General features: G+C 39.6%; 2 protein-coding genes and 1 non-coding gene across 3 annotated transcripts; 2 read left to right on the top strand and 1 right to left on the bottom strand.

The window, feature by feature from the left end:
• Positions 1-655: 655 nt before the first annotated feature.
• Positions 656-2,458, bottom strand: LOC148883683 (uncharacterized). Its single transcript, XM_089022751.1, has one exon. It carries the CDS (start codon positions 2,456-2,458, stop codon positions 656-658), a length of 1,803 nt encoding a protein of 600 aa, XP_088878877.1.
• A 279-nt stretch (positions 2,459-2,737) lies between these two features.
• trnaa-ugc (transfer RNA alanine (anticodon UGC)) lies at positions 2,738-2,809 on the top strand. The gene has a single exon. It is a non-coding gene; the product is annotated as a tRNA-Ala (tRNA).
• A 536-nt stretch (positions 2,810-3,345) lies between these two features.
• Positions 3,346-25,064, top strand: ift172 (intraflagellar transport 172). Its single transcript, XM_089021953.1, has 47 exons — positions 3,346-3,622; positions 3,937-4,080; positions 4,252-4,364; positions 4,436-4,475; positions 4,591-4,656; positions 4,750-4,829; positions 4,919-5,006; positions 5,810-6,024; positions 6,096-6,219; positions 6,291-6,386; positions 6,910-7,071; positions 7,156-7,209; positions 7,325-7,428; positions 8,453-8,538; positions 8,667-8,779; positions 8,857-9,024; positions 10,220-10,356; positions 10,442-10,634; positions 10,712-10,804; positions 10,872-10,949; positions 12,068-12,316; positions 13,506-13,584; positions 13,671-13,791; positions 14,639-14,783; positions 16,185-16,274; positions 16,354-16,451; positions 16,520-16,655; positions 16,765-16,881; positions 17,136-17,278; positions 17,366-17,459; positions 17,531-17,595; positions 17,695-17,875; positions 18,741-18,850; positions 19,218-19,347; positions 19,443-19,541; positions 19,786-19,895; positions 19,969-20,032; positions 20,145-20,231; positions 20,303-20,419; positions 20,493-20,597; positions 20,681-20,800; positions 22,617-22,712; positions 22,789-22,848; positions 23,690-23,788; positions 23,855-24,008; positions 24,502-24,593; positions 24,700-25,064. Exons 1-47 carry the CDS (start codon positions 3,584-3,586, stop codon positions 24,787-24,789), a joined length of 5,244 nt encoding a protein of 1,747 aa, XP_088878079.1. The 5' UTR covers positions 3,346-3,583; the 3' UTR covers positions 24,790-25,064.
• The last annotated feature ends 1,230 nt before the right edge of the window (positions 25,065-26,294 follow it).

The raw sequence follows: 26,294 nt of genomic DNA, 5'->3' as shown, positions 1-26,294 counted from the left end.
CTAACTAGCTAGATGGCTTTCTATCTAACTATTAGTTATCTTTCTAGCTAGCTTTCTGGCTAGGTTTCTATTTATCTAGCTAGTTAGCTTTCTATTTAGCTAGCTAGCTTGCTTTCTATTTATCTTGCTAGCTTTCTGTCTAGCTTTCTATCTATTATTTAATTATCGTAGTGACATTTGTTTTTTTTCTTTGGCATGTCAAATTTAGAAAAAAAAATTGCTGGGTATTTTAATATATAAACATATATTCCTCACTTTTTGAAGGCTACTTTTTTCGCTATCTGGCTAAGATAACTAGTTAGTTAGGTGGATTTCTATCTAACTAGCTAGGTAGCACTCTAGCTAGCTAGATGGCTTTCTATCTAGATAGATATTTTTCTATCTAGCTCGCTAGATAGATTTCTAGCTATCTTTCGAGAGTTATCTTTCTAGCTAACTAGGTTTCTATTTAGCTAGCTTTATATTTATTTATCTAGCTAGCTTTCTATCTCTTTAATTACCTTCGTGAAATTGGATTTTTTTCTTTGGCGTGTCAAATTTAGAAAACATTTTTGCTGGGTATTTTTAATATGTGAACATATATTCCTCACTTTTTTTCAAGACCACTTTTTTTAATATGCGAAAAACAACCAGACGGAGACAATCCTTATCACATTCAGGGGCGCTGCAGCAAAGCTCCTTTTATGCTCAGATTCCGCTCACAAGCTAATTTCTGCTGCTCCAGCTCCTTGTTGGTCTCTTTGATTTTACGATGAAGAACGTGAAGCTCATGAGTCTTGTCGTTCAAAATCAGGATGAGCTGCGTCCTCCTCTTGGTGGCCACCTCGGCGTGACTCTGCAGGAGCTCCTTGCTGTTCCTCAATTGCCTATCCAGTACCGGGTCAAACATCAAGGAACTTAACCTGTTTTCGTTGTTCACCGAAGGTTTCTTGCACGCGATCCTCACAACTTCACTCATCAGGCCTCCCATGGGCTGCCGTTCATCAATGAGGTGGAGAGGTGACTCCAAAGGCTGCGGAGCTGAATCTTGGATCCCTTTCTCGGATTGGAATTGCATTGCGACTTCAAGCTGCCATGAGAGTTTTTGGAGAAGCGTCTTAGCTCGGAATACCTCGTCGATCTTCTCATTGATGAGTTTAATCAAAGCCGTCCTCTCCTTGACGGCGGTTTCTACGTCTCTCAGAAGAAGCTCCTTCATATTTTGAAGCTGCCAGGTGACCGTCTGGTTGAGTCGGGTTTTCCTGCTCCAGTGTTCCTCCTTTGAGTCCAGGTTGTCCACATCTTGGATCACGGGTCCCCCCGTTGCTAGGTCGATACCGAAGAGTCTTAAGCAAACCAGAGATTGGATCTTCGGGATTTTTTCGGACAGTGTGGCTAGTTTGGCTTTTAGCTCCGTGTGTTCTTTTTCGGCTCTCTGCTGGATGTCCCGGATGTTTTCGGGGAACTTATTACGCATCTCCTCCATGTCCCTTTTGACTTGCTTGACCTTTTGTTCCCGCGTGTCGTAGTCACGCTTCAAACGGTTTAGCTCCTGCTGTTTGACGCTCTCGTTGGGGTGCTTCTTCATAATGGGATTTCTCAACAGTTTACGGATTTTGATAATTTGCGCCTGGACTTTCTTCTGCTCTTGTTTCACCATCTTGACATCAATGCATCCATCCACACGCTCGTTTTTGTTCTCCTCCTTAGCGACAAACACTTGGATTTGTTTCCTCAGCCTGTCCTTGTGCAGCAGGTCTTTCTTCTTACACTCATTGAGGAAGGCGTCAAACTCGCTGTAGCGTTTGTCGTGATCTTGTTGCAGACTGTGAATGAGGCTACTCCAGTAGTGCTCCCTCTCACTCAATTTGGTCTTCTCCTTATTGGTCAGGTCATGCTGGAGGAGGTCCAGTTTCTTCTTGTATTTTTGCTCCGTCTCCAGGAGCTTCTGATTCATCTCCTGTTCTCTCCTGGCCATTTCTTCGTTGTGCTTAGCTTTCAGCATGCTAACCATGTCCTCGATGTCCAGCTGTTCGTCCAATATCATCTCTGCACGTTCCTTCTCGTAGGGCTTAACTTCCATTTCATCAACCTTCCGAATATGCTTTTCAAAATCTTTCTGGTGCTTCTTTAGATCCTCTTTGTAAAGCTTGATTTCTCCCAAGTACTCTTTGATATCCTGGCGGTGGTTGAGCTCATCCGTCTCGATTTCGTTGTATAGATTGCCAAACTCGGCGTTCGTTTCCTCCAGTTGTTGACCAGTCACCTCCCAGAAGGTGCGGAGCATGTCTACTTCCAGCTGGAACTTGTTCCTCTCCTTCATTTCTGTCTCCACGTCTTTTTGGAGCTGTTCGACTTGTCTTATGAGGGCCTTCACCTCTTCTGACAATTCGGGCGGAGGCTCGGGCTCCGGTGGTGCTTTAGGCTTCTTGGGCGCCTTGCCTTCTTTTTTGCCTCCTTTGCCTTTCTTGGGAGGCATTTTTTTAGCTCATTAAATAAATAAAATTACCCTTAAAAATAGCTTATTGGTTTATATATAGCAGGAAACAGCCCAAAATCCGCACAGTGAACATGCGTGACACATTGTGACATCATCAAAGCTAGTGAAGTCGTACCTTTGTTATGCTTTCTTTTAATAGAGAAAATACGTGTCATCGCTACCTTTAACTCATTTATTTTGACACGAGTGTAAACGAAATTAGCTATTCGTGTTCTTGGATATTTATTAAAACTACAACAATTTTCCTTGTCTGTATATGGGGATGTAGCTCAGTGGTAGAGCGCATGCTTTGCATGTATGAGGCCCCGGGTTCGATCCCCGGCATCTCCACTCCTTTTGCTCCGTGATCGAAGTGCGATCAAAATCGAATACTTGTGCTGTAATCCGTAGTTCTTTTTTAAAAAAATTAACACCACAAACCAATAGTGATGGGGAACCCTGTACGGTTTTGCGTTCAAACATTTAATCTGGGCTGATTTAGTTTTCTTTTGAATCACGTTTTATTGAGCGACAGTTTTATTCAGAAAATAGTTGAACATGTACTTAAATATTAAATACGACCCAAACTTTATTTCCGTGCCGAAAAAGCAACACAAGTCCCCGTCCGACTGGTAACTAAGGAGATCACTTTGTTTACAGGACGAGAAAGCCTAATTATGTCATGCAACGTCATTATTCGGCGACGGAGAACGGAATCCAGGAATGTGGGAAAAACTGTTGCTATTTTTTAACCGAACATTTAATACAATATGAACCTCCCGAAGTATTAGTTTATAACTATTCTATTGTGAGTGTTTTTGGTTTATTTCTTTCGACGCAATGACGACGCAATCCCCAAAAGGTTGTCATGACGTTATAAAGAACGCGACGGTTCCCATAGCAAAATGGTGTGGACATCCCAGGTGCACGAAGCAAAATCAGCTATGAAGTCAGACGCCCCAATCGAGACGACGGACGTCCCGGTTTGCTGTTTTTCTGTCCAAATTGTCCAATATCCAAGATGCTAGCACGAAGTTTATCCCCCAAATTGTCCAAGTACAGGAAAATTATCTATTTGCATCGACGCTATTTCGGTTTTCGATAGCTTACGCTTGACATCGAAACATGCAACTGAAACATCTCAAGACGCTTTTAATACCTCAGGTAAGAAGCTAATAATGGCGTTGCTAAACTGCCTTGCCTGTTGACTTTTACTTCAAAACTTTTCCGGGTGATCGTGTTTTACCGCGATTCTAATTAGATTTTCCAATTGAAATTTCTTTTCGACATTCTGTCACATAACAGTGTTGAACAGGGACTGCGTTAAATGAAGGCCAAGGCTTAAACCAACATAAATATTTCAGTTTTTGTGTTAATGTTAATGTCAAATCATTCCCCAGCCAACAGGACAGTAGTTTAAACATTCAAAACTGTTGACTGAAACAAAATATCTTTTTTTTTTTTTTTTGTCTCTCAAGGAGGCTTCGGCCAAAGTCACTTGCATGGCCTGGGCCCCAAACAACCGCAAACTTGCTGTGTGCACTGTGGACCGAGTGGTGCTGCTTTACGATGAGCAGGGTGAGAGGAGGGATAAATTCTCTACCAAGCCCATCGACTCTAAGGTATCTTTTTAATCACTCGTTGCCACCTTCTTATCTGCTCATTTATATTTCAGGCAGAGACATTGTCATTTTTAATTGCTCAACATGAATATACACACTCTGGCTAGTTCAACTCACATGACCAAATAGATCCAATGAATATTTAACACTTGAATTGTGTTGTCTTTTCAGTACGGGAAGCAGAGCTATGTGGTCAACGATATGGCGTTCTCACCCGACTCCACCAGGATCGCCATAGGCCAATCGGACAACATCATTTATGTGTACAGGATCGGAGAGGACTGGTAACGTACATCATGTCTACTGTATATATATTTTTTCTGTATTTGGATCTAAATTAATATCTGCTTTTCAGGGGGGATAAGAAAACAATTTGCAACAAATTTATACAGACGGTAAGATCCGTTCTCATTGTTTTTTTTTCATGTTACTCGTTCCTTTTCTTCATGACAATATGAGCACTCGGTGAAGGTAAATGGATCATTAATTATGAATGCTATTGTTTTTCAGAGTTCTGTGATATGCCTGCTCTGGCCGGCAGAATATGCTATTGTTTATGGTTTAATGGATGGAAAGGTGAGAGTGACATTGACCGAAAATTTTAAATCATTTTACACTAGGAAACATATAGTCAGCTCCTGTTTCGGAAATATTTGTGCGTCTTCACAGGTTCGTCTCGCCAACGTCCAGACAAACAAGTCGTCCCCCATTTACGGAACAGAGTCCTGTGTGGTCTCTTTGGCGTCTAAGTAAATCCTATTTAAATCCCCTCTGAATATTTTTTTTGGGGGGGAAAGTCATATTGAATATGTGTTTTTGTGCTTTTTTTGCTGCTCAGCGTTTCTGGGAAAGGCATCTTGTGCGGCCACGCGAACGGGAACATTGTTCGCTACTTTTTTGATGACGAAGGCTCTGGTGAATCTCAAGTTAGTTTATTTTTTTTTTGTTTATATTCGGAAACTAAAAAAATAGTACTGCAGTGAGACCTCAACTTACGAACTTAATTGGTTCGCAGACAGAGTGTGTAAGGCGAAAAGTGTGTATCTCAAAAAAAAAATCCCATAGGAAACCATTAAAATGGGGATAATCCGTTCCCGGGTTTCCATAAAATATACTTTTCAAATAAATAAGCCTTAAAACTGCACACAACATACCTTATTCTATGTATAATAAATGTGGTATTGTATTGTAATGAAAGAAATACACTGCGTTGTATCATAGTCACTTAATTTACATTTGTGATGGTCATTTTTGGCTTGATGGAATGGCGTTGGAGGTCGAAGGTCAACGGGAATTGCTGTTTGGAAAGAGGCGCATTACATGACGACTGTAATTAAAGAAATAAACTGTGCTGTAAAATAGTTTAATTTACCTTTTTGATGGTCGTTGATGGCTTATGGAAGGAGAGTCACCTTCCATAAGGACTGTTGGTAACTTAACCTCTGGTGCTGTTCGGTCGTGTGCTTCCGCCGAAGATCACTCCGCCAGGCGTGGTGGGTGTGTATTATGAAAATAGTGCTTTCATTCCTTTCATCACTTTGCTGCTGTGAAATGTAAATTTCTCCACTGTGAGACTAATAAAGGCATATCCAATCCAATTATAAGGTTTAATTTTCATAAATTTGATGTTTGTAACACAAAAAGTTTGTAAGTTGAGGTCTCACTGTACTTGTGCTAAATATCACATTATTTTTCTCAAGGCAAATTTGAATTTCCATTTCTTCCACAGGGGAAACTTTTGACCCATTCGTGCCCCCCATATGCCCTCGCCTGGGGCGCCAACAGCGTGGTGGTGGGAGGCTGCGACAAAAAGGTGGTGGCCTACAGCCGCGAGGGCCACATTCTTCAGACCTTCGACTACAGCCGTGATCGTACCGAGAGAGAGTTCACCGTCGCCGCTAGCAGTCCCAGCGGACAGTCGGTGGTCCTGGGCAGTTTCGACAGGTTGGGGATATCGGGGGTTGCTACTGTACTGGAATTATCATAATGATAATTTTACTGAATGTCCTGTCCAGGCTCCGGGTGTTTAACTGGGCTCCTCGGAGGGGCGTGTGGGACGAGGCCAAGTCGAAAGAGATCCCCAACCTCTACACCATCACCAGCTTGGCTTGGAAGCGAGACGGATCTCGGCTTTGTGCTGTAAATACTATAACTACCTCGTAAGTTCGCTTTATGCGTGACGAAACAATGTGTGTTTTTTTTTTTGCCAGGGGACTCTTTGTGGGGGTGTGGAGCTCTTCGACTGCTGCCTGAGGAGGAGCATCTACAAGAACAAATTTGAAGTCACCTACGTGGGCCTGAGCCAGGTACAATGGCTGATGAATAAATAATAATAATACATTTAATTTACAAGCGCCTTTCAAAGCATCCAAGGACACTTTACAATGAAAAGAACAATAAACACCAGAAGAATAAAACCATAAATAAAATGATAAATAATAAAAGAGCTGATAGCTATCTCTTAGCTAGCTAGCTTTCTATCTGAGTTACTCAAATAGATATAATTAATGAATGAATTAATAGAATATTTGAGTTAGTATATGCTATATATATATATATATGTGTGTATGTGTATATATGTGTATGTGTATGTGTATGCATGTGTATATGCATATATGTATGCATATATGTATGCATATATGTATGTATATATATATATATATATATATATATATCTATATATATATCAACCTGGCCCTAATGCTCTTCTGTATATTACTTACATACTGTATGCACAAATAACCAGCGCATTTGATTCGACAAATTCTATTTTTATTATATCGCGGTTATATTATTGATTAAGCAGCAGATTACACTCCCCCCCTCCAGGTAATCGTGAGAAACCTTTCGACGAGCTCGCAGGTGGTCCTCAAGTCATATTACGGCTATGAGATAGAGGAAGTGAAGATCATGGGCAAGGACCGCTACCTGGTGGCCCATACGTCCGACACGCTCTTGCTGGGTGACATGCTGGCCAACAAGCTCAGTGAGGTAACACGCTTTGATTTTATACACAATGAGAAGTTGTATTTATTTATTTTTGGTCTTCTATAATTCATTTGTTTTCATTTTCAGGTGCCGTGGCCTGGCGGTGGGGGCAATGAGAAGTTCTTTTTTGAAAATGACTCGGTGAATAACCCCCCCCCCCCCCCCCCAAAAAAAAAAAAAATAAATAAATAATAATAATAATAATAAATAATAATAGTGAGTCACACAGAGTTTCTTCAATGACTTTTTCTTGCAGGTATGCATGATTTTCAATGCCGGCGAGCTGAGCTTGGTGGAGTACAGTGACAACCAGGTCCTAGGTTCTGTCAGAACGGAATTTATGAGCCCTCATCTCATCAGGTACCGCCCATCATTAAAAGCTCACAGGGACAAATATAGTTGGGTGAATTTAACTCATTCACTGCCAGACATGTGCAAAAATGCGTCCACTCCAGTGCCAGGGTTTTTGTCATTGTCACTCGATTTCCATGACCGACAGAATATTGAGTTTTAGGACTACATACATAAACATTCAGTAAAGCGTAAGAAACCTTATACTCTCTTTCATCAGAAAAAAAATGAGTTAATTCCTAAATTATATGGGTGTGGAGTTATATGAGCTTGAAATGAGGGTGGCTGTCCAAAATACAATGCAATACAAACGTATTGGATTATATAGCACTTTTAACAACAAAGCGCTAACATGGAAAAAAGGAAAATGCTGCCCTCTTGTGGAAAGGAAAAACATTGCCGAAACCCACGGCCAGCGCTTTATCGGCACCCAAACAAGAAAAAATAAAAGATGAACAAATTCAGGAATGGCACTATATGTCATATTTTCAAATATAATAAATACATAAATCAATTCGTGAATGGCATTGAATGAGTTCAATTTAAAAAAAAAATCAAAAAATTAATACAATATAGCTTTTAAATTTCTAAATATGCTTGCGATTGTGGTGTGAGGTCACATGATGTGCAGAAAGCTGCGTTTATTTTTTTTTTACTTAACATTGTCTTTCCCATTTTGTCCACTATTTGGCACTATAAAACTGTTTAAAAACAAATGGACAAACTGTCGGATGCAAACATTTTTTTTTTGTCAATGTTCATTTTTCTTTCATGTAAAATAACACCATCTTAATTGTTTTTAAATATAGCATCTAAAATTACAACACAAAATAAGAAGACTTTCCGTCAAAGATTCATATAATAATAATAATAATAATAATAAAAAAAATACATTTTATTTATAGGCACCTTTCAAAGCTCTCAATGACACTTTACAATCACGAAACAAGGACATAAATAAAACCACTGATAAAATTATAAATAAAAACAAGAGATAAAACTACACAGACATCTAACATGTCGTTGTGTTCAGCGTGCGCATCAATGAGAGGAAGCACAAAGGAGTCCAAGACAGCAAAAAGCTTGCCTACCTCGTTGACCTAAAGACCATCGCTGTCGGTATGTGCCAGCGTCTCCATCTGGTGGCCCACAATCTGCTTGAACAACAGAAAAAAGGCCCATGAAGTCTTTTTTTTTCATGAACTACTCATCTGATTAACAACCTACCGCTGCTCGCGTCTTTTCAGTGGACCTCGTAGCCGGTTGCACCGTAGGAACCATCAGCCATGACGCCAAGGTGGACTGGCTGGAGTTGAACGAAACGGGCTACAAGCTGCTTTTCCGCGACAAGAAGTTACGAGTAAGCCTGATCCAACAAGTAGAATTAAAATGTCCCTGTTATATACAAAACGGACATTTTCAAATTTTCTTCCACAGCTTCATCTCTATGACATCGACAGCGGCGTCAAAAGCACGCTGCTCAGTTTCTGCTCCTACGTCCAGTGGGTGCCCGGGAGTGACGTGGTGGTGGCCCAGAACCGCGGAAACCTTTGCATCTGGTACAGCATCGACAGCCCGGAGAGCATCACCATGTTCCCCATCAAGGTGACGAGTCATCAAAGACTTTTAATTGGCCATCAGTTTGAACGTGTGGGTGAATTTGTGTTTTTTTTTGGTGGCAAAAAAATATTTGATCAATTCCAGTGGGCCAGTCAAGGTCTTGTTTTGGCTGCTGGACTGTGTTATACTGCCCCTGGTGGCCACCTCATGCCCAACAGATTAAGCTTCATTCATTCGCTGCCATTCCCAAATTCATTCGGGAATTGAAAAATATGACATGGAGCGGCATTCCCGAATTTGGTCGGATTTTTGGTTTTTCTTGCATTGCCGATAAAGCGCTGGGCAGACATCTGTCAATGTTTTTCCCTTCCACGACTCCTTTCAAAACTCTCACAGTCACTTTACAGTCACAGGATAAAGATTTTCTGTAGGTGAGCAGCGGCAGACACATGCGCCAGTTCACTCAACCCCGAAGTAACTCAAAAATATAGAAAGCTAGCTAGCGAATGGATAGCAAATAAATAGCGAAGAATAGATAGCCAGATAGCCAACAGCTAGACGGCTTACAGCCATCCAGATAGACAGCTAATAGCTAGACAGCTAGTTGTTGTTAAAGTGCTATAGAAATCAATATATATTGTATTGTGTTGTATTTTGTACAGTAGCCCCCATTTCAAGCTCAGATAACTCCAGACCAATATAACATAAGAATTACCTCTTTTTTTCTGACTAAAGAAGATAATATAAGCTATATATTGTGTTGTATTGTATTTTGTACCGCCACCCTCATTTCAAGCTCAGATAACTCCAGACCCGTATAATTTAGGAAATAACTTTTTTTTTTTTTTTTTTTTTTTTTTTCCTCATGAAAAAAAATAGTCTAAGCTATGTATTGTATTGTATTTTGTACAGCCACCCAAATTTCAAGCTCAGATAACTCCAGAACCATAAAATTTAGGAATTATTTCTTTTTTTCTGATGAAAGAAGAGAGTCTAAGGTTTTTAATGCTCTATTGAATATTTATGTAGTCCTAAAACTCAATACTTTGTGGGTCCTGTAATTTGAGCTAAAATGACAAAAACTCTGGCACTGAAGTGGTCACATTTTTTGCACATCGTCTGGCAGTGAATGAGTTAATGACATTTGATTTAATCACATTAATTTTTTTGGTTTTAAAAAAAATAATACAGTGATTAAAATATATATTTCCTTCATCCGTCTTCTCTCTGTGACCGTCAGGGTGATGTCAAAGATCTAGAAAGAGCGGATGGCAAGACTGACGTTTTGGTGACGGAAGGCGTCAACACGGTGATGTACACGCTCGACGAAAGCCTCATCGAGTTCGGCACGGCGGTCAACGATGGCGACTATGGAGCGTACGCTCGCACGCTACTATACGTCTTTCGGGAGTCTTCGGCGAACTTTAAGATCAGTACGTTTTTTGCTCGTGTTTGTCCACAGTGTCACGGCCTTCCTGGAGACTTTGGAGATGTCGCCGGAGACCGAAGCCATGTGGAAAACGCTCCGCAATCTGGCTCTGGAAGCCCGTCAAGTGCACATTGCGGAACGATGTTTTGCCGCTTTGGGTGACGTCTCCACTCTTCGCTACCTCCACCAAACTAACCAGATAGCTGAGAAGGTTTCAAAGGAAATGGTGCCTGGCCCGTTTATACGAATGCATCCAAAAAATCTTTCCCAATTCCTTAGTTGTGTTTATCCTCGTGTGTCCAGGGCGGTGACGGAATGATGTTCTATCAAGTTCAAGTGCGAATGGCCATGTTGGACAAGAACATAGAATTGGCTGAGATGCACTACGTGGAGCAGGTCTGCTATTAGGCTCCGCTGTTAGACTTCAGAACAGCGAGTAAATCTGAGGCTTGTGTTGTCATAGAACGCCATTGATGAAGCCATCGAGATGTACCAGGAGCTGCACATGTGGGACAAATGCATCGCCGTGGCCGAAGCCAAGGTAGACTCAGCGCTCCGGTCCTCCTGGACTCGAATCCACCATCTGCCGACTGGGATTTGACGAGTGACTAAACTATGCATGGGCTTTTTTTATATTCATATTAACCCATTTGCATCGAGCGTGTTCATATGAACATAGATAAATTCATTTTTTTTAAGTCTAAATAAACTTAAAACAGAGTATCGAATAGGTTCAAATGGAGTATATAATTAACAATTATATAATTGGATAAACATAAGCTCTCTATTTGCTCTTTAGCTGGCTAGCTATCTAGCTAGCTCGAGCTCTATTTGCTATCTAGCTGGCTACCTATCTAGCTAGCTCGATCTCTATTTGCTATCTAGCTGCTAGCTACCTCTCTATTTGCTATCTAGCTGCTAGCTACCTCTCTCTTGCTATCTAGCTGGCTAGCTAGCTAGCTAGCTTGAGCTCTATTTGCTATCCAGCTGCTAGCTAGCTCTCTATTTGCTATCTGGCTGCCTAGCTATCTAGCTAGCTCGAGCTCTATTTGCTATCTAGCTGGCTAGCTATCTAGCTAGCTCGATCTCTATTTGCTATTTAGCTGCTATCTACCTCTCTATTGCTATCTAGCTGGTTAGCTATCTGTCTAGCTAGCTCGATCTCTTTGCTATCTAGCTGCTAGCTACCTCTCTCTTGCTATCTAGCTGGCTAGCTATCTAGCGAGCTTGATCTCTATTTGCTATCCAGCTGCTAGCTAGCTCTCTATTTGCTATCTGGCTTGCTAGCTATCTAGCTAGCTCGAGCTCTATTTGCTATCTAGCTGGCTAGCTATCTAGCTAGCTCGATCTCTATTTGCTATTTAGCTGCTATCTACCTCTCTATTGCTATCTAGCTGGTTAGCTATCTGTCTAGCTAGCTCGATCTCTATTTGCTATCTAGCTGCTAGCTACCTCTCTCTTGCTATCTAGCTGGCTAGCTATCTAACTATTAGCCAGCGAGCTAGCTTTCTATCTATTTGTTACTTCCGGGTTAAGTGAATGCTGGCGCGTGTAGCTGCCGCTGCTCACCCACAGAAAAACGTATCCTGTGACTGTGAAGTGACCTTGAGAGTTTTCAAAGGCGCTTAGAAATGAAATGTATTATTATTATAAACTCAGGGCCACCCGGAACTGGAGACGCTACGCGGGAATTACTACCAGTGGCTGACGGACACGGGGCAACACAAGAAGGCGGGTGAGGTGAAGGAGGGTGAGGGTGACGACCAGGGCGCCATCAACTTGTACCTGAAGGCGGGGCTGCCGGCCAAAGCCGCCCGCTTGGCCATGAGCCGACCCAACATCACCAGCAACAGCGACGCCGTCAGCCGCATCACCGCCAGCCTCGTCAAAGCCGAGTACTACGAGCAGGTAGCTGGGATTGATCCTTGATGATGTTCTCTTCACCTCGTGACTGTGGTTTTTTTTCTGGGTACTCTATTTGCTTCCCATATTCAAAGAAAACATTCGGCAGGGTTAATGTAAGACATTAAATCAAGGTTGTCAAACGAAATTTTTGACGCGTTATGGAATGTTTAATCCCCTCCATATATTACATACAGAGCCCATAACAAAATTAACTCATTCACTGCCAGACATGGAAAATGCGTTCAATCCAGTGCCAGGGTTTTTGTCATTTTTACTGAAGTTGCGAGAAACCTTAGATTCTCTTTCATCAGAAAAAAAGTTAATTCCCAAGTTAACTATTCATTCGTTTTCATTTTTTAACACATTCACAGCCAGACAATGTGCAAAAAAATGTCCATTCCAGTGCCTGGGTTTTTGTCATTTTCCCTCAAATTCCAGGACCCACAGAATATTGAGTTTTAGGACTACATCAACATTCAATTCAGCGTAAGAACCCTTAGACTTTCTTCTTTCATCATAAAAAAAGTTAATACCTAAGTTATATAGGTCTGGAGTTATCTGCGCTTGAAATGGGGGTATCTGTACAAAATACAATGCAGTACATACATATTGATTTATATAGCGCTTTAACCACAGCAGAAGCTGTAACACAGCGCTAACATGGACAAAAGGCTAATGCTGCCCCCTTGTGTAAGGGACAAACATTGCCAGAGGTCTAACCTGCGCTATATTGGCACTCCCCGAAAGAAAAAATAAAATGGCACTCCACGTCACACTTTTCAATTCCCGAATAAATTTAGGAATGGCAGTGTATGAGTTAACGAATAACTAGTTTTCAAATTTGAAGTAAAAAATAATGACCGGTATTGTGGTTGCCATAGGCCTATTTGATATTTTGGTTGGGACTTTAGCAAACATCATGGAATTTAACAAGTTTGATTTGCTTTCACAGGCCAAATAAAATGATGTAGTGGGCCAGGTTTGTCCCCCGGGCCTTGACTTTGACACCCGTGCTCAAAATAGTCCCTGAGGTGTGAATGTGGTTTAATATTTTGTTTTTGTTAGTTTATTAATGGAGCAGGAATCAATTAAAAACAAAAATATTCTTTAATTTGGGGACGGCACAAATTGTGATTCATATAGTGAATTGCCTTAACAGTTTTATTTTTATATTTATTGTTTTATTTTTTAGGCTGGTGACCTGTTCGAGAAAACGCACAATCCCCAGAAAGCTTTGGAGTGCTATTGCAAAGGAGTCGCTTTCAGTAAAGGTGCAGTTCAACCGGTCAACGCTCACGCAGGCGCATGTATGCAAACGACGCAAATGCTTCTCTCACAATCTCACTGCGCGGCTCAGCCGTGGAGCTGGCTCGCCAATCCTTTCCCGCCAAGGTGGTGAAACTGGAGGAGGCCTGGGGGGACTACCTGGTCCAACAGAAACAGATGGACGCAGCCATCACACACTTCATCGAGGCTGGGTAAAGTGGTCTGAAGTGAACAGAATGCAAGAAAGAACTTTGGTGGACAGATGGAGAGCTGGGAGGACTCATTAAAAAGAAAGAAATAATTTAAAAAAACGCGGACATAAATGGGTGCAGTTTTAGAGAACTTTCGCTTGCCCAATTTAGAATCATAAGAAGGAACAAAGTGGGCATGGTGGATTAGTGGTTAGCATGTCTGCCTCGCAGTTGACAGATATGTGACCTGAATTAATTTCCCCCCGCCTTTTTACACATTTTACGATTAAATACCAGATTATTTTCCAGATACTTATATTTTTCAATGTCCAATGTTTTTATTTAAACAAATTAGCATTGGCTGGCAAACAGCAAGGTCAAGATCAAGGTCATTTTTGTGGTCAAATATGCTCTATGTATAACATACGGCACATATGAAATTTGTTTGGCCGCATATCTGCTCCAGCTCCCCAACTAACTGCCAACTATAACAGCTAAAATAAATTACCGTATTTTCTGCTCGATAAGGCACACTTAAAAGAAAATATGTTTTCAAAAGCTGACCATAATGCGGTGCACCTTATGTATGGAAAAGCTTTTAAAATATGTCATTCATTGAAGGTGGCCCTTATAATGCGGTGCACCTTATGTATGGAAAAAAAAGGTTTTTCAAATGTCATTTGTTGATGGTGTGCCTTATACAAAATACGGTAATTTGTTAATTTGATATTAAAAAGCACCACATAAACTTTGTACAATCTGTTCATTCATAGATTCTCTAAAATGAAGGCCGATGTTATTCAAAATGACACCAAATGCTTTCTTACATGAATCGGACAGATTTTGGCATTGTTTTGTCTTCGTGCAGGTGCTCCATTAAAGCCGTGGAGGCGGCCATCGCGGCTCGCCAGTGGAAGAAAGCCGTCCACATTCTGGAGCTCAATGAGGACCCTGCGGCCTCGGTCTACTGCCTCAAGATTGCTCAGCACTACGCCTCCATGCAAGTCATGGAGGTGAGCACTAAAGGAACCACTTGACAATATATTCACCCCACTCCCCAGTTGTAATTTTATTTGTGTAACTCAGCGCTAATGTTACTGACGGCGCAATCATTCAATCGCGTTGACGGCCTCCAGGCTCGACTCGGCGAAGAGCCAGCGTGTTTCTTGCATATTTGTCACAGCGGCGTGAATAATCGCTGATGGAGTGAGCGGAAGAAGATGAGGCATAAAAATGCAAAAGAGAGGAATAAAAAGCGTCACAGGACGCCTGCCGGTTGTGATGAGCTCAGCTTCGCCGGATCCGCCTCTGCGTGGCTGAAAATAGTTCTCTATTTGCGTTTGCTCCATGGGCACATTCTGGCAAAGTCATTAAGATAACAAGCTCGCTGCCGCCTGCAGGAAAAGTGTGCTTCTTTGCAAACTAAAACAATAAAAGGCCACAAAGGCGCGCGCCAGCACCTGTCGGGGAAACAATGATGTGACACTTTTTAATTGGCACAACCGCAAAAATATATTCTCTTATCGTCCCATCTCGAGTTAATCTAACTTCCGAACACATTTACGTGAGAACAAAATGGCAGTGGGATGCTAAACCCGCATCATGCTAACTTCTGAAATGTTTACATTTCCATACAAGCAAACCTGCTTCCTCGTGGGAATATGTGACGAATAACAACCACTTGTAAAAAATAATTTTGCCAAACACTACAAATGACATTACATGAAATGTCAATGTTCGATGTAGATCATATCCGGATCCAAACTGGATTGGTGTGACATCAAATTAAGGCTTTTAAGATAATCAATTGAAGATTAAGGACCCTTAAATGAGATGAAATCAAAATGCTAAGTTTGTTAGCAATTTTGGATCCAGATCTGGAGCCGATCTGGGTTCAACCTGGCATGAAATTATCTGAGTAATTTGATTGGATTAGCCTGTATCTATCTCGCGAGCTATCGAGCAGGCTGTCTAGCTAGCCACCTAGCTTCCAACTATCTAGCTAGCTATTAGCCACAGGGCTATCTATTAGCTATGTACTTGAGAGTTTTGAGGGATGCTTGTAGATGCAATGTATTATTATTATTATTAGCTAGCTAGCTTTCTATCTATTTGAATTACTTCCGGGTTGAGTGAACCCTGGCGCCTGTGGCTGCCGCTGCTCACCCACAGAAAAACTTATCCTGTGACTGTAAAGTGCCCTTGAGAGTTTTGAAAGGCGCTTATAAATGAAATTTATTATTATTATTAGTCTCGCGGTGGAGAAATTTATATTTCACAGCAACAAAGTTATGGAAGGAAGAGGAAAGGAAAAGAAGAAGTAGAAAAACAAAGTAAAGGAGCTCCTGGTAAAAAAAAAATCTTTTTATAAGACAAAATAATATACAAAAATATTTTCTGTTTTTCTTCCCTAGGTGGCCGAGCAGCTGTTTATCAAAGCAGGCCACATTAAGGACGCCATTGACATGTACACGGCTGCAGGGTGCTGGGAGCAAGCTCATAAGGTTTTGTTCATTTATCTTTTTAGGGAATTAAATATCAATGGTGGCAGTAAAAATGATGTTATTTTTTTGTGACACAAAGTTGGCGCTGAAGTGCATGAGCAAGGAGGAAGTCAACGAGCTTTACGTGAAACGAGCTCAGGAGATGGAGCGAGATGGCAAATTTAAGGAGGCTGAGAGGTACACGCGGATATTTCGAACCGCACAGCGATCCCATTTCTGATTCTATTCTTCCATTTCGCTGCCAGGTTGTTTTCCACAGTGAACCAAACAGACCTTGCCATCACAATGTACAAGAAGAAGCAGATGTTCGACGACGTGGTTCGACTGGTGGCCAAACATCACCCCGACCTGTTAACCGAGACACACCTCCACCTGGCCAAGGTAAGCCCCACAACTATCTGAGACTATTTTTTTTTTCTTTTAAATATTTTTATGACATTGCTGTTGCTGACATGTTTTATTTATCTATTTTTTCGGGGGGATTCTGTAGGAGTTGGAAGCTGAGTCCAAGTTCTCAGAGGCGGAACATCACCTAATGGAGGCCAAAGATTGGAAAGCTGCCGTCAATATGTACCGACTTCACGACATGTGGGAGGATGCGTATCGGGTATGTACTTTTGTTCATACAAGTGACCCCGTTTCTGTCATTTGGCAAATGTTCTCTTCATTTGATTTGATTTAATTTAATGTATTTTTATTTATTCATTTTAATTCACTTTTTAATTAATTAATGGGTCTATTTGATTGTATTATATTTAGTTTTATTTATTTATTTATTTATTGGCATGAAATTTTACTGTTATTTATTTATTTATTTATTTATTTGTTTGTGTTTTATTTCATTTTTTTGGGGTGTCACAGATTGCAAAGAGCCACGGTGGCCCCAATGCTCAGAAGCAGGTGGGCTACCTATGGGCCAGAAGTCTGGGTGGGGAGGCGGCGGTCAAGCTGCTCATCAAGTTTGGCCTGCTGGAGTATGGCATCGAGTCGGCGTCAAACAGCTTGTGAGCGCCATGGCAGCCCGGATTTGCGAACTTGTTACAAAATAATAATAATAATAATAATGAGGCATTTCTGTTTTCTTCTTGTAGTTTATTCGACTTTGCCTTCGAACTGGCTCGTCTTTCTAGCAAGGAGAAGATACCCGAGATCCACCTAAAGCACGCCATGTACCTGGAAGATGAGGTACATGTGGAGTTACAACATTAAATCTCCGTCCTGCAATGATTAAACGCTCCCCTTTTTTGCTTCTCCAGCGCAAGTTTGACGAGGCCGAGCTGGAATTCATTAAAGCTGGAAAGCCCAAAGAAGCTGTGCACATGTAAGTATGAGCAAATACTCTCTAGCCACTTAAATGAAATAACAAAGCAGACAAAACTATAAGAAATAGGTGAGCCAATTTATTTTTATAACTTTCCAGGTACGCGCACAACAAAGATTGGATCAATGCGCAACGCGTGGCCGAGACCCACGATCCAGAGCGCATCCCGGAGGTTCTGGTGGGACACGCCAAGTTCTGCTTTGAACAGAAAGACTACCAGAAGGCCGAAGCGCTCCTGCTGCGGGCCGAGAGGTCCGATCTGGCTGTCAAATACTACAAGGTAGAATTTACACAACTATTCATTTGTTGTTGTTTTTTTAACTCATTCACTGCTAGACGATGTGCAAATGTGTCCACTCCAGTGCCAGGGTTTTTGTCATTTTCACTCAAATTCTAGGACCCACAGAATATTGAGTTTTAGGACTACATAACCATTCAATTCAGCGTAAGAAACCTTAGACTTTCTTCTTTCATCAGAATACAATACAGTAAAGTCTCGTTATATCGATATTCAAGGGAGTCCGAAAAAATATCGATATAACCGGGACTATCGATATATCCGACCCTGTTTGCATGTAATTTTCTCCGTGCGTGCATAGAAATAGTATCGATATAACCGGGACTATCGATATATCCGATATCGATATAACGAGACTTTACTGTAGTTAATTCCTAAGTTATATGGGTGTGGCAATATCTGAACTTGAAATGGGGGCGGCTGTACAAATACAAATTGACTTATATAGCGCTTTAACAACAGCTGAAGCTGTAACAAAGTGCTAACATGGACAAAAGGCAAATGTTGCCCCCTCGTGGAAGGGAAAACATTGCCAGAGGTCTGACCAGCGTTTTATCGGCACCCCCAAAAAAACAAAACTCGAACAAATTTGGGTATGGCGCTCCACGTCTCACTTTAATTTCGGGAATGTCAGCCAATGAGTTACATTTGCCTATGTGGGCGGGGCATAAGTGTAGGTACGACTCATTTTGGACCTATCAGACCTTCTTCCACTTGCAACAGAAAACAAACAAACAAAAGAAGCATCCATTGAATCGTTCAATGGAGAATATCTACTGTGTGCTAGTTGCTATTAGCATAGCGGACATAACGGTGTTTATGATGCATTCCCGTTGTGTTTGATCAGGACGTGGACATGTGGAGCGACGCCATGCGCATCTGCAAGGAGTACTTACCCAACAAGCTCTCCTTTCTTCAGGAGGAGTACGAGAAAGAGGCCACCAAGAAGGGAATGAGGTGAGGGCTCTTATTCACCGAGCATCTAATGATGCTGGGCGACGTTGGTTGAAAAAGATTTGGAGTCTCTGATGGTCCTTCAGTTTGTCGCGCGCACGCCGGCGATAACTTGGCACCCCCTCCACCCCTCTGACATCAAACGTTGCTCATGGAAACCGTGGCGGGAGGAAGACAAAACTAAATTATTCAACTGCGATTTTGTTTTTTTCTGCACATTTCACCTTCTTAAAAGGAATTAAACATTTTTGTATTATTTTTCATTATCATTATTATTTTTTTTAATATGATGGTAATAATGAGCCCCATTTTAAAATCCTACACGTGCACTACAATAGTGAACTATTCATTTAACACGCTGCAAATGCAGGGGTGTTCAAGGTCTACTGGAACAGGCTCGGGAATGGGAGCAGTCGGGCGAATATTCCCGGGCGGTGGAATGTTACCTAAAAGTGAAAGACGACCCCAATGCGGCGCTGATGGAGAAGTGCTGGATCAAGGTACCAATGTTGTATTATTTTCTTTCTTTCTTTCTTTTTTGCCGTGTGTAATTGAGTGTTTGAGCTTGTATTGGAGCCTTATGTTGTGCTGCCAGGCCGCCGAGCTGTCAATCAAGTTCTTAGGTGAGGAACGAGCCGTGAAGGTGGTTCAGGTGGTGGGACCTCGCCTGGCCCAGCAACTAAAATACAACACTGTAGGTCCTCACACACCCAGACACACACGTTTTGAACTTTTTAATTATCTCTCTCCCGGCAAATTGGCATTTTTGTATTTATTATGTTTGTTAAAGTCATCATAAGTGCCTTGCACGCTGGGTCAGAGAGGACAGTAATTTCATCTGTGCTGTATGTCTCGCATATTAGCATATTTGACAATAAAGCTGACTTTGACTTTGATTATTTTTTTTACATTTAACATGTCCGCATGTCACAATTCAGGCCGCCGAGCAGTACCTACACGTGGGCCTGATCAAGGACGCCATCGATGTCCTCATGGAGGGCGAGGACTGGAGCAAAGCCAAGAGGGTGGCTAAGGAGCTGGAGCCCAGGTATCACCCATATATTTTCTTACTTTGTCAATATCACTCATACAACAGACATCTTACGCTCCATCTCCCACAGATATGAGAGCTACGTGGACCAAAAATACAAGGAACACTTGAAGAAACAGGGAAAAGTTGACTCTGTAAGTAGTTATTGTTCGTCTTTTAGGTTACAGGGTGCACGAAAGGGTTAAAGTCGGGGAAAAAAAACACAATTAAGATTTACAAAGTAACTAGTTTTTTCCCCTCATTTAGTTGGTGGGCGTGGACGTCATGGCTGCTCTGGACATGTACGCCGAGAGAGGACAGTGGGACAAATGTCTGGACACGGCGTCCAAGCAGGTGAAGCAAGGATTACGGATATCATCGAGTCGTTCGTCCATAAGAGTAATCCAAATTTCTCGTCTTTTCAGAACTTTAAGATCCTACATAAGTACGTGGCCTTGTACGCCACGCATCTCATCAAGGAGGGCTACGCTCTGAAGGCGCTGCAGCTCTACGTGCAACACGGGGCGCCGCCAAACCCGCAGGTAGAAAAAAATACGTTGCATCAAGAGAGACTGAACATAATGTGTTCACCTTTTCGCATTGTCTTCTCCTCAGAACTTCAACATCTACAAGCGTCTTTTCCTCGACATGCTTCATCTTCCCGAAGCTCCCGATTCGTACCGCACGTGGGCCGACCTCCGCGACGTTCTGTTGCAGCTGGTAGCAGCCGAGCAAGTCACCGTTGGGTTGTCTTTGTCTTGAGAAATGAGTCCAATCGTCTCATCTTTTTTTCTTTTCATCAGTGCGAGAACTTGTCCAAGTCAGCAGGAGAGAGCTCTCCAGCCCACGAGGATTTTGAGCGGATGCTGCTGATCTCGCACTACTACGCCACCAGAGCAGCTGTCGCTGGGTTGGAGGAGCTGGTATGTGAAACCATTTTTGGAACAAGACTTAGTTACATTTCCTGAAAATTAAATGTAAAAAAATCCCCGAAAATTGAACAAAACAAAGATTCGCCAATGAATTATTAAGTATTATTTTTATCCCCAAAAGCCTATTTTTTTTTTATGTAAATCAATGAAGTACACACAAAAATATTTTATTATAAAAATAAATAAAATGTTCAATCAGCCGGCATAATATTTTCTTGTGATATTTGGAATGAAATAAATAAAAATGTATCATGGAATATTCATTTCAACAATAAAAAAAAAATGCTTAAAAAATGTATAATTCACCAAAATCCAACTAAAAAATAAGACTTAAATTCCCCTGAAAATTGAACAAAACAAAAATTCTCAAATTAATTAAGTATTGTTTTTATCCCCAAAAGCCTATTTTATTTTTTTAATGTAAATCAATGAAGTACACACAAAAATATTTTATTATAAAAATAAATAAAATGTTCAATCAGCCGGCATAATATTTTCTTGTGATATTTGGAATGAAATAAATAAAAATGTATCATGGAATATTCATTTCAACAATAAAAAAAAAATGCTTAAAAAATGTATAATTCACCAAAATCCAACTAAAAAATAAGACTTAAATTCCCCTGAAAATTGAACAAAACAAAAATTCTCAAATTAATTAAGTATTGTTTTTATCCCCAAAAGCCTATTTTATTTTTTTCATGTAAATCAATGAAGTACACACAAAAATATTTTATTATAAAAATAAATAAAATGTTCAATCAGCCGGCATAATATTTTCTTGTGATATTTGGAATGAAATAAATAAAAATGTATCATGGAATATTCATTTCAACAATAAAAAAAAAATGCTTAAAAAATGTATAATTCACCAAAATCCAACTAAAAAATAAGACTTAAATTCCCCTGAAAATTGAACAAAACAAAAATTCTCAAATTAATTAAGTATTGTTTTTATCCCCAAAAGCCTATTTTATTTTTTTAATGTAAATCAATGAAGTACACACAAAAATATTTTATTATAAAAATAAATAAAATGTTCAATCAGCCGGCATAATATTTTCTTGTGATATTTGGAATGAAATAAATAAAAATGTATCATGGAATATTCATTTCAACAATAAAAAAAAATGCTTAAAAAATGTATAATTCACCAAAATCCAACTAAAAAATAAGACTTAAATTCCCCTGAAAATTGAACAAAACAAAAATTCTCAAATTAATTAAGTATTGTTTTTATCCCCAAAAGCCTATTTTATTTTTTTCATGTAAATCAATGAAGTACACACAAAAATATTTTATTATAAAAATAAATAAAATCTTCAATCAGCCGGCATAATATTTTCTTGTGATATTTGGAATGAAATAAATAAAAATGTATCATGGATTATCCATTTCAACAGTAAAAAATGCCAATTTTTTTTAATAATAAATTCCCCAAAATTAAACTAAAAAAATAAGACTTAAATTCCCCTGAAAATTGAACAAAACCAAAAATGTGTCAATGAATTATTAAGTATTGTTTTTATTTCTAAAAGCCCATTTTATGTTTTTAATATAAATCACTGAAGTACACACAAAACATGGATTATTGTATATGCTTGCCTGTGACTGTACAGTGTCCTTGAGAGCTTTGAAAGGCGCTTGAAATGAAATGTATTATTATTATTATTATTATTATTATTATTATTATTATTATTATTGTTTTCTTATTTTATTATTATTGTGACTGTAAAGTGACCTTGCGAGTTTTGAAAGCCGCTGATAAATGAAATTTATTATTATTATTATATGTTGTTGTTTGCAGACGAGCATTTCAGCCAAGCTATCAGTCTCCCTCCTGCGTCACACTGACCTGGTCCCTGCAGACCGAGCGTTCTATGAAGCCGGCCTTGCTTGCCGGGTGAGTGCTCCTTCCATTTGTATTCCTCTCAAAAGGTTTCTTCCATGCTTACATTTTGCTCTTTTTACCCACTCAGACGACCGGTTGGGAGAACATGGCCTTCATCTTTCTCAACCACTTCCTGGACGTGTGCGATGTGAGGCTACTCTTGTACATTTGCTCATTGCAACATAATAATAATTCCTAAATTTGTTCGGGTTTTGTTTTTTCATGCTTGGGTGCCGATAAAGGGCTGGCCTTGGCCTCTGGCTATGTTTTTTTTACCATTCCACAAGGGGGCCGCATTTCGAGTGACAATGACACAAACCCTGGCACTGGAGTGCACACTTTGGCATTTTAGAATAATGATAATGATGATAATAATGAAATAATGATAATAGAAATAATGATAATGAAATAAAAATAGAAATAATAATAATAATAATAATGGAAATAATAATAGAAATAATAATAATAATAATAATAATAATAATGGAAATAATAATAATAGAAATAATAATAATAAAAATAATACATGAAATAATAATAATGACATAATAATAATAATAATGAAATAGTATTAATAATAAGAATCAGAATCAGAATACCTTTATTCGTCCCGCAATGGGGAAATTTGCAGTCCACAGCAGCAATTGAAGAGGAATTAGAATTGAGAGAGATTAATACTAATAACAATGAAATAATAATAAATAATAATCATCATCATCATGAAATAATAATAACATTGAAATAGTAATACTACTACTAATAATAATGTACAATTAGCTGCCTAAACAACTTCAAAAACGGCTCTTAGTTGTTTACTAGAACCTCAAGTGAGGGTAGACTGTCAAACAAAGTGAAGTTCGCCTTTTGTGTATTTAAAACAATCAAGTTTGCCTTCGGGATCCGCTAAGCTTACCCAGCAGTAAAGACAAGCGACCTGCTTTTTTGCATGCAATGTAAAACTGTTATTTACACGCACTCCTTTGTTCCAGGCCATCACAGATGGGACGCTGGACTCCCTTGATCACTCAGATTTCGCTGATACCGACATCCCTTTTGAAGTTCCCCTTCCACCCAAGCCTTGTGTTCCTGTAAGTACCCCCGTCGCAAAAAAAATCCCCCTCTTCCACTGTTCCGCATCTTCTGTCTGTCGACAGGATCCGCAACGGGAGGATATTCGCAACTGGGTCCTGACGGTGGCCGTTTACGGTCGTCTGGAGCAGGTCCTGCCACGAGACGAGAGGAACACGTACGAAGCGTCGCTGGTGGACTCCAACAGCGGTCTTCGCTCGCTGCCTTGTCTTCTTACGGGTAAAACGTGCCGAACGCTCCTTGAAAGGCGCTTATAAATGAAATGTATTCTTATTCTTATTCTTATTCTTATTCTTATTCTTATTCTTATTCTTATTCTTATTCTTATTCTTATTTTTATTTTTATTATTCTTATTTTTATTATTCTTATTTTTATTATTCTTATTTTTATTTTTATTTTTATTTTTATTTTTATTCTTACTTTCATTCTTATTCTTATTCTTACTCTTATTTTTTATGTTTATTTTTATGTTTATGTGTATTTTTATTTTTATTTTTATTTTTATTTTTATTTTTATTATAAAATCAAAATGGCGGCCTGGCTAACAGATGAGGGAATGTCTCCGCGTGACGTTTTGTGCATAGTGACGTACAGACACATTACATGTATTTATTTTTAATCATCACTGGCAATAACATTCAAATTATTCAAATAGAATCGATAAATTCCATTTGAAGTCGAAACTCCTCAAAATGTCTTCCCACCTCCTAGGCTATCCCGTTCTAAGAAATAAAATGGAGTTCTCGTCGCCGGGAAAAGCTACCAACAAAGAAGACTGGAATCGATTTGTCATGACCACCAAGGTGAGCGAGGATAGATGAAAGACGCTGACATTTTGAAAATGGCATTGTCATTCATTTTAAATATTTGTTTACAATTTTAATATTTAAAAAAAAAACATTTTTTTAGACCAGTCATAGTCCGGAGTGTCAGGATGTCCTCAAATTCATCAGCCAATGGTGTGGAGGCCTTCCTGCGGCCGGATTCTCTTTCCACTGACACCCACGGAAGGTTCTATTTGTCTAAAGAGTTGTATTTTTTTATTTTTTACTGCATTTCTTTTTTGTCTAACTAACTTCCTTTGTTTTGTTTTGATTTTTTTCTTCACAAGTTTGTTAGCCCAGAATACCAGCGACCTCATTTCATTCCCGGTAATTCTAAAATAGAACTCCAGCTCCAACAAAGAGTTATTTATTCTTAATATTATTCATGATTGTTTTTGTAGTGTGTGTGTTTTTTTAGTGAAGTTTCCAATATAAATGACCTCCAAAATATTTTGCTTTCTCCCGGTGAGTCTGTTCTCTTTTGAATAACCCGAACGTAGCTGTGGTTCAACTTTCATGTCAACTCTTGCGACGACTGTCAAATTATAATAATAATAATAATATTTCATTTTTAAGCGCCTTTCAAAACTCTCAAGGTCACTTTACAGTCACAAAATCGGTATTTCTGTGGGTGAGCAGCGCCAGCGTTCACTCAACCCGCAATTGATTCAAATAGATAGAAAGCTAGCTAGCTTGCTAACAGATAACTAATAGATAGCCAGCTAGACAGTTATCTAACTAGCTAGATAGCCATATAGCTAATATATAGCCAGCTACATAGATAGCTAGCTAGCCAATAGATAGCAAATAGATAGCTAACTAACAGATAGCAAATGGATAACAAATAGATAGCCAGCGAGGTAGCTAGCTAATAGATAGCAAATGGATAGCATATCTTGCGTGGACTGCTTGAAGGTTAAATCCTCATAGATATCTCAGACATGATTTTCTTAACTTTCAGAATATGTTTCTAGGTGAAACCCATTCGCTAAAAAAAGTCATTGCTAATGTCTTTTTTTTTTTTACAATTGTTGCTATGAATAATTTCTGGCTTTTTTTTAATCGACTTCAATCAAGCTTAAATTTGGCTGTCTTCCATCCAGTCTCTCGGTAATACATTCCTCATTCTCTCAGGAGCATATTGGTCCTTTTTTTGCTCGCGATGGCATCATCATTAATTGTTTTTTTTCTCCCCAAAGTTGGATGAAAAGTCAACATCATTTGATGGCTTGGCTCCTTGTGACGCACAGAAAAAAAAGAGTCGCTGGCTGTTGATGTATCAGGTGTCTTTTTATTTGGTCAAACAAATACAATAAATCAGCATTCCGCTCCCTCCACATCAAAACAAAAATACGCAATTTGCACACAAAACAAAATTCAGAACTATAACTTAACATGTTTTGGGACAAATTTAATAACCTAGGCTGACATATACATGGTATTTTTTTCCAATAAACATAATGACGGAAATTTTGTTTTACTATCAGGACAAAACAATATTGGAAGGAGTTTTTTGTAGCGTATATTTTATTGTGACAGACTGAAGAGAGACAACAAATTCAACTTGAATTGTGTAGTTCCCAAGGTGACCACAGGAGGCACCAGTGAGCTGGTTAATGTAATGTTAAGTAAACAAAGAAATGCTTTTGTTGCATTTTCACATTTTACAACCCCAAACAA

Source organism: Hippocampus bargibanti, linkage group LG19 (genome assembly GCF_051943395.1).
Source record: "Hippocampus bargibanti isolate YZ-2025 linkage group LG19, ASM5194339v1, whole genome shotgun sequence".
In the NCBI taxonomy this organism is placed as follows: domain Eukaryota; kingdom Metazoa; phylum Chordata; class Actinopteri; order Syngnathiformes; family Syngnathidae; genus Hippocampus; species Hippocampus bargibanti.
This window is presented reverse-complemented; position numbering and strand designations above follow the sequence as displayed.

Coding starts and splice junctions, on each gene's coding strand:
- LOC148883683 (XM_089022751.1), bottom strand. CDS start 2,458: ATGCCTCCCAAGAAAGGCAAAGGAGGCAAAAAAGAAGGCAAGGCGCCC.
- ift172 (XM_089021953.1), top strand. CDS start 3,584: ATGCAACTGAAACATCTCAAGACGCTTTTAATACCTCAG. Junction 7,072..7,155: donor TGGCCAACAAGCTCAGTGAG/GTAACACGCTTT, acceptor TTTCATTTTCAG/GTGCCGTGGCCTGGCGGTGG. Junction 16,656..16,764: donor CACACCTCCACCTGGCCAAG/GTAAGCCCCACA, acceptor GGGATTCTGTAG/GAGTTGGAAGCTGAGTCCAA.